Below are 8,062 nucleotides of genomic sequence, written 5' to 3'. Positions count from 1 at the left end.
AAAATATAAAGGGGCCAAAATAAAATCTGTCCTAGGGCACCAGAGAGGTTAGGGTCAGCACTGCCCGTCATTCTTTGGTTATTTCGTTAAATTAATTATCTTAATTTCTGTCATGACATTTCAACCAAAAACTTAAAAAGTGTATCTGCAGAAAATCCAACATGACATGACGTCAGATAATTGCTGTCGCTCTCCCAGTAGTTTTTATATTTTTTTTTTCAAGCAATACAGTTAAAGTCACGTGTTTAGCCAACCAGACGCATGGAGAACGTCATTTACGCTTTTTCTTCTGGCAACAACAAGGTGGATAATGAACCACTCTTTCTTTTTGTGCTCAATGTTCATGTATTTCGTGATGACATGAACATCATGACATTTGTAGATGGTAGATAGTACCGAGATAGAGAGCGGGAAAAAGTGGGGCGTTTAGTGTCCGTCGGGACAGTGGGACATTAGCCAATTATAGCCGATAGAAACCATGGGACGCATCCATAGAGGCGTTATTTACTGACTTTTATTTTCTATAGAGAATGAGACCTCTGATGTAGAGGATGTTCTCAGTCACAGCTTCTCTCTGTGGTTACTTCATGTCTTTGACATCATGAAGTCTGTCATTGTTTGATGTTTTCTGATGAAATGATAATGATAGTATAGCATTAGTATGTATTATAGCACAATTTACAACTACTCAATAATTAACTTGTTTTATTTGCATTATTAGGTTAAGGTATGCTAATAGGACAAAGAACAAAACACACACATACACTAACACAAAAAGTACAAAGTACCTTAAAAAAAATCAAACAAATTTAAGTAGATGTGATAAATGACTTTAACCCCAGTTTAAATGTAATTAATCCAGCCTCACTCCATTACAGACCAGACTTTATCTTTAAACTATTACCACCATTGTGTACAAGTTAAGTCTATATATAAAGCACATTTAATCACTGCTTAGGCTGATAAAACTAAAATAAAAAAGTATCTCACACACGCACACGGGCGCGCACACACACAAATCACACAAACACTGGCCCGATTTAATTCCAAATTGAACTTAATTCTGAATTAGGTGGCTGGTTTGTTCCGTTTTAAATCATTAAATAATTCCTCTTTTTTCTAAACAGTTAAAACTTAAATTCGCTTTAAGTTAATTCTGGTTGTTCTGTACATGTGCAACTTCTGGTGATGACACACTGGGTGATGACATAATCCAAAATGGCGGCCCGGAATAGAGCCGACACTATTTAATAAGAGCGTTTTTAGCCATGAATATAATGAAAAAAGGGAATGGACGGAGGCATAAACATGCTGACATTAACACGGACACATGGACTTATCACACACATGGAGATCAGCAAACGGAACAGGTTTCATCAGACGGGTGATACTAAGACCCGGACATGCGTCCCCCCCATACTGCTGCACAGGCTGTAATATCACCAAGTTTATCATTGGAACCATTTTTAGAGCTACTATCTTTACCAGGAAGCAACTATTTATTCCTGCTTTTTGTTTTACTGGACTTTATTTACTGGTGATTAGTTTCTATCTCTTCTGCTCCGTGGACCAAAGTGTGTTACTGTTGAGCTGTTGCTTCATTACAACAATCAAAATAAAGGTGAAAACACTTCTCTGCTCATTGTGAGAGTCAGGATAGGGAAACATTTCAAACCTTTTGTTCTCTGATAAAATATAACTGAAATAAGCCAGTCACCATAGCAACAGAAAATATCCTCCTTTCTTTGATGATTTTCCTCATTTACACCTGATCACAAGGATCTGATTTTCCCTTTGATTCAGATACTGTAAATATTTGGTTCAGATGTATTTGGTTCAAATATCATCAGCTTGGGATCCAGTAAAACCAGGTGGAGGAAAAAAGTAGCTCAACATGGAGGAAATAACTTTTTATTCAAATAAATCTGAAACAAAACCTACATTAATAATAAATAGTCTGTTTATGATCATAACTACTCCACCTGCAGGTGGATCACAGACTTCCTGTCTGACAGGAAGCAGCACGTGAAGCTGGGAAAAACCATCTCTGCTTCCTGGACCATCAGCACAGCGGTGATCGACTGCACGGGTATGGCAGCTTGGGCTCCTTCACCGATGACCTCCCACCTCAAAGGAGGATCGCCAGCGCAGGGAAAGGGAAGAACAAACTCCCCTTGGAGAAGTCAAGCCTTTCCTCCATTGAGAATAAGCCACAACCAAGCAACACGCCAAATGGAAAATGCTCTCAACAGGTGAGGCCGTCATCTCATACAATTTCACATCCAAACTAGTGCTGGGTGATATATCAACTTTTCCATTTGAGCCATATAGCAAAATAACAATGTTGCCTAATCGCTATACATATTTTTTGTACGTAGCCGTATCAATATACCAGCATTCTATCCACACGTCGCGCACCTCATTGGCCAGTTTAGGTGATGTGATTAAGATGCTCCGTACTTGTACTTCTGTTTGAAAATATGTGCACAATTATTTGAAAGTGAAAAAAATGAATAGCCAGTGAGGCAGCCATCATACTTCACGTTTCTAATATTATGGTTGCCAAGTAGTCATGTTGATTTGCTTAGAATTAGTCAATAAGTGGAAAGAGCTTTCAATAAGTGGATTATTTTGGGACTTTGTTTATCCCACCACATTTTATCTCACCGTAGTGTGCACAAATAATACAAAATAAGGGAAATAAACCATATGTACAAAACATGTCATGAGATCTGAGCAGCTATGCTGTCCTCAGACATGTTTGAGGAAGAAAACCTAAAGATAGCAGTATTTGTCACGATGCAGAATGAATGGAGAGCAGCTGAATAGAAGGGCTGTGATCTTGAATCACCTCTTTGTCTGTGGGCGTGATTATCATTGCAGTCCTTTAAAAAAAAAAACAATCTTTTTAACGAAGCTCTGATTGTTCACGTTTGTTTAAACACCCAAATTGTAGTCCTCGAACAGCAGCGAACAATGCTGATGTGTGTCGCGCCCTTACTTGTTATCTGTGAAACATTGAGAGGTGCAGAAAGATAAACCTCACAGAGCCCTCAGGTGTCACTGACACTGTTCCTGGGAGGTGACTCATTTTCTTGACATCATTGCCGCAGGGATGAGAATTCACTGATCTGTGAACAAATCAGGCTTGGATGAAATATGATCAACCTACTTCTTTTTAGATATATTTAATGCATATGAAAAACTGTACGCTGTATCGTGAGTTTTTTTAATTGCTTATTTCTCGCTTGGTGGTGTCGGGTTAGTAAGTACTACCTGAACATTCATGGCTCTTGAAGTTATTATCAGCCACCATTCATAAAAACACTCTGTTTACTGTGCCGTGTGTTTCCCAGCAACCCCATTACTGAACCGCTCACTTAGGGAGGCAGGCTGGGAACATAACTGTTAATATCCCAGGGTCATGCTCTTGAAACAAAGCTTACGTATATACAGCTTCTATATTGACAGTAATGCCACCAAGCGCTCAGTAGTTGATGTTGATCCGATTGCAAAAGAGTAACATTAGCTTGATCTTGGATCCAAAAACTTTGCTCAGTCGTTGTCTAAACAAAATGACGAGTACATGGTTGTGTGTGTGCATGATGTGAAGTCACTCTACAGTAGCAGAATGCCTACTAAAGGCCTTTGTCTGCGCTTAACTACTATGTCTCTTTGTTCAGGTTAGTGAATGGAATTACAGGAGTTGTGCTATTAAAAGTAATACTTTTCTGTCCATTCACAGGTGGAAAGCAGGGACGTCATTGTCCAGCCCAGGGAGCCAGAAGCCCACGTACCAAGTTTTGGTAAGTTGTAAGAATGAGCCAGCGAGTGCTCTTGTGTAAATGTTGAGACATTGGCTCTTGGAACTGTGTTCAACACTGTCATTTGTGTTCCCAGTCGAGAATTAAATGTAGAGACATTTCTAATGGGTTGAAATGTAACTTAATGTGACAGACCCCCCACATAAGATCAGCCACTAGAGTTGTGCATGTCATGTCATGCTAACTTCTTCCTCTAACATATAAGCAAATTTGCGTAAAAACATACGCTTAGCGTCATGTTCTAGCCAGTGACCAAAGCTGGCCCATGATTCTAATGGTGTGTGTGTAGTCTCACAGGTGAAAGTAAAGGTTCTGCACTCTCCCCAAACCCCCTTTTTTCTGCTGTATTTTCCTGTAGTGATTTTAATGTTTTGTTGTTCCAACCAGATGACTTGACCCCTGATGATGGAGTTGTGGGGCAGAAAGTGACCTGCACTGTGGCATCCACCAGCTCCGCTGGACCCACTCCGTTGCCTAAGCAGACCTTCTTCTTTATAGACCGGTCTCCCACCGTGCCCCCAGCTGACGACAACAGCCATGTGTTTGTAGACAGCAACTCTCAGTCGGATGAGTCCAGTCCCATCAAGGGCTATACCCCAACCCCATCTCCCAAACCGAGCCCTCCCACAGTGCCTCCTAATAAACAGAAATCTGCATCACGTCTGAGGAGGAGCCACAGCCGTAGGAGCCGGCCGTCACCGTCCCCTGGTCTGTACATTTTAAATAATTACATTTTTTTTCACAGGCCTTTGTTTGCATTAAGCAGCACAGCATTTTATTGGCTGCTGGAGCTTTTAAGGCGGGGTTAATGTGGAAAAATACTTATTTACTAAACATGTTGCTTGTTTGCTGGCTGACAGAAACAACTAAGACTAAACTAGTTCTTCTTTGTGCACCACTTAGACGAGCTCACCCATGTCAGCAAGGACGTAACCCAGAGTCTCCCAGAGTTTTCTGAGTACTCTGTTTGCCAAAAGACTGACATGGCGCTGGACTTGATGAGCTCTAACGAATGGTGAGAAACTGTGATTTTTAAATTATTTTTAGAGTTTTCAACGAATTAAAATGTAATAATTCTAATTTCTGAACTACTTGTTTAATTTTATTTTATTTGCAGGGAGCAGAATATCAAGGGTATGACAATTCTCTGCTCTCTGGTCAAAAACAACCCGGATGTGATTCAGAACAGGCTTCATGAGTTCTGTCAGTCTGTCATTGAAGAGGTAAGCTAATAGAATAGTGAGTGTGTGTGTCAGGGACTAAACTGAGTTCTTAACTTTTCATTTGTCACATTTTTTTCTTTTTAGTTGAAGAATGGCCGATCAGCTGTGTCGAGGATTGCCCTGAGCACGCTGGGTGACATGTACACACATCTCCAAGATGCCATGGACTGTGAGCTGGAGGTGACTGTGAAACTGTTACTGAAGAAGGCTGGAGACTCAAACTCCTTCATCAGACAGGATGCAGATAAAACGAGGTTGGATGTAAAATTATCTGTGTTCAAATTAGGGGACGGATCTAGATAAGCATAATGCTTTTTTCCGTCGCCCTTTCCGGCATGAAAAAAGGACAAAAACAAAAAAAAAAAAAAAAAAAAAAAAAACAATGATGTGATTTTGCTCTGAATGTCAAATGAATTTCTGTGAATGCAACCGTGTCGGAAATGAACTGAATAAATAAAAATAAAAAAAATAAATAAAATAAAGCTCTGGACTCTATGGTGCAGCACTGCACACCGAGTCGATGCCTCCATGCTTTACTCGCAGGGGGTCTCAAGTGAGTATGCAAACAGATTTCATTAAGTTCTTTGCACTTGGGCTCGTTCAAACAAAACAGATTCCAACACATTGATTTTTCTTTATTTTTATTCTGACAGTGACCGTAATAAAGCGGTGAGGAATTGCACCGCTCAACATGTAGCTGATCTTGTGACTAAGATTGGTGCCGCCCGTATTGTGTCCGGGGCCAAAGATATCACAGATAATCTTATACCTGCCATTGGCAAACTGGCACAGGACGCATCACCAGAAGCACGGTACGTCAAAGAAAAAACCTTCAGCTTTATTTATTTTTTTATGACAACTCCTCTGATCGATTGTTGATGAAATGATCAGTTTGATATTTTAACACACTTCTAGAGCTTAACAAGCTGTAAAGGATCAAAACGTTTTTACAGTGTTTAGATTGGAACATTCTAGAGAGATTGCCAATTCCAGTTTATTTTATAACTGTTTTTCATACAGGCTTTACTTTATTAAATGTCATTCTTTACAGGTTGTTTGGGCGGCAAATGTTGCTGTTTTTGTCCGCCGAACCCAAGTTTAATAAAGTCCTGGATAAATACCTCACTACCAAAGAACTGGCGACAATCAAGAAAATCGTCAACACACTCAGGACAAAGGTACAGTGTTGTTGTTTATTTAAATTGCTCTATGAATATAGTTGAGTTGAGCTTCACTAAGTACGTGCATTTACATGAACCTAATGTGGAGATGATTGGGTCTTTTTAGGGCCTAAATAATGAGCCCGTAAATCCCCGGTCAGCCATAGGCCAACGGCCTCAGCCAGGCAACGGAACACAGAAGGGCCCATCTCTCAACAGAGAGCCAGTCTACAAGACCAACAGGTGGGTTTAGATGCTCTTGATTCCAAATCTTTTCCAAATGTTATAGTGGTAAAGCTTGTTTAATGCATTGTGAATTATCTGCAGTCATTACAGCAGCAGAGCTCAGACACAAAGTGTTGCAGATAAGAATCACTATATAGAGCAACTCTCAGGTCTGATGGGCTCAAAGGACTTCAAAGACAGGATCCAGGGCATCAATCAGATTGTAGCTGACTCCCAAAACGACCCCAATGTGATCATCAGTAACCTACATCTGGTCAGTGCTCGCTCATTACAGATTCATTTCTTTGTAGCCAGTTTTTACTTTTTAAAGTCTGTTTAATAAAAGTACATCTTCCAGTGAAATTGAAGGTTTTATGTTCTCGTTTCTTCCAGGTGTTTGATGCCCTAAGTGCAAGGCTGACAGAGTCCAACAGCAAGGTTAACCTGCATACCTTGATGGTCCTGCCGGAAATCATCTGTGCTTTGGAGGAGAACATGGCCCAAGTGGTCAACACACTGGTCCCAGCTATCGTGGACAGTCACCTCAACTCCAAGAATAAGCCCATCTACTGTGCTGCTGTTAGAGCCATTGATGCACTGATCTCTAACCTTGGTACACAGTTTCAGCTTTTGAAGTGAATTATATGTAGAAGTTCTTTCAAAAGAAATGTTAATCAAGATTTCTTTCTCCACCATAGACAACACTCACCTGCTTCAGCTCTTCTGCAATAAGGCCATGTTTCTGAACGGTAAAGCAAAGGCTGATCTTATTGACAAGGTTGCAGGTATGTGTTTTTTTGCTTTAGAAATTTCCTATTTGGTGTTTGATCCGAATAGCACCTGTCATTTTTTATTCATGTTGTCTTATTCTTTACAGTTTGTCACTGTTATTTTCACTCTGAAAACGTAAATACAAAATTGTGTAAGCTGAGAGCTCACAAGGAACAGCTGATTAGCTGTCATGTTTGGTTAGTAGGGCTGACAGATATATCGAGATTCTACTCCAGTCACCTTCAACTGATACTTATAAACTCTGTATTTTGCTGGTTTTGATTGCAGTTTCAAAGTTAATATGTGTGACTAAATCTGGCTTTTGTTTTTCTCTTTCTGTGCCCAGCTATCGTCACGAACATCGGCTATCGAAAGCCTCAAATGGTGAAGCAGAGAGCGTTGCCCTTGCTGTGGCACCTTTTGGGCATCTCCACCCACAGCAGCAGCACTCACAACCTGTGCAATGCTCTCTACAACGAGATGGGTTCAGAGTTGGCCGAGTGTGCCATGTCTCAGCCTTTAAATATTCGACAAACTTTGAACAAGATCCTCTCGTCTCTACCATAGATGAGGGCAATCCGCAACTTCTTCCTAATACTTAAATAATCTCCAGCAACATCCATCCATCGTCTGCCACTCTGTCTGCTGCACAGACATTTATTAATGGAGAAAACTAGACAAATAAAAAGGTTGGGAACAAAGAACACTTTGTTATGGCAATTATTATATTAATCATCATATCATCAAATGTGTGTTCATGTGTATACTTTGTCATGTGTTTATACACAATGACTGCATTATATCGTTGTATGTTTGACGTTTCTCCTTTGCTGAGTCATGTTAGATTAGATTACCAGCA

General features: G+C 40.2%; 1 protein-coding gene across 1 annotated transcript; it reads left to right on the top strand.

The window, feature by feature from the left end:
- The first annotated feature begins 261 nt into the window (after window positions 1–261).
- On the top strand, window positions 262–7,770 carry LOC114460050 (TOG array regulator of axonemal microtubules protein 1-like). The gene is made up of 15 exons (XM_028442084.1): window positions 262–303; window positions 2,067–2,252; window positions 3,746–3,806; window positions 4,212–4,532; window positions 4,728–4,839; window positions 4,942–5,047; window positions 5,132–5,291; window positions 5,525–5,600; window positions 5,701–5,859; window positions 6,099–6,225; window positions 6,335–6,450; window positions 6,535–6,706; window positions 6,826–7,045; window positions 7,131–7,217; window positions 7,550–7,770. Exons 1-15 carry the CDS (start codon window positions 262–264, stop codon window positions 7,768–7,770), a joined length of 2,166 nt encoding a protein of 721 aa, XP_028297885.1.
- The last annotated feature ends 292 nt before the right edge of the window (window positions 7,771–8,062 follow it).

Source organism: Gouania willdenowi, unplaced genomic scaffold, assembly GCF_900634775.1.
Source record: "Gouania willdenowi unplaced genomic scaffold, fGouWil2.1 scaffold_383_arrow_ctg1, whole genome shotgun sequence".
NCBI lineage: Eukaryota > Metazoa > Chordata > Actinopteri > Blenniiformes > Gobiesocidae > Gouania > Gouania willdenowi.
Note: the sequence above shows the minus strand (reverse complement) of the source record. Positions and strands in the feature narration are given on the sequence as shown.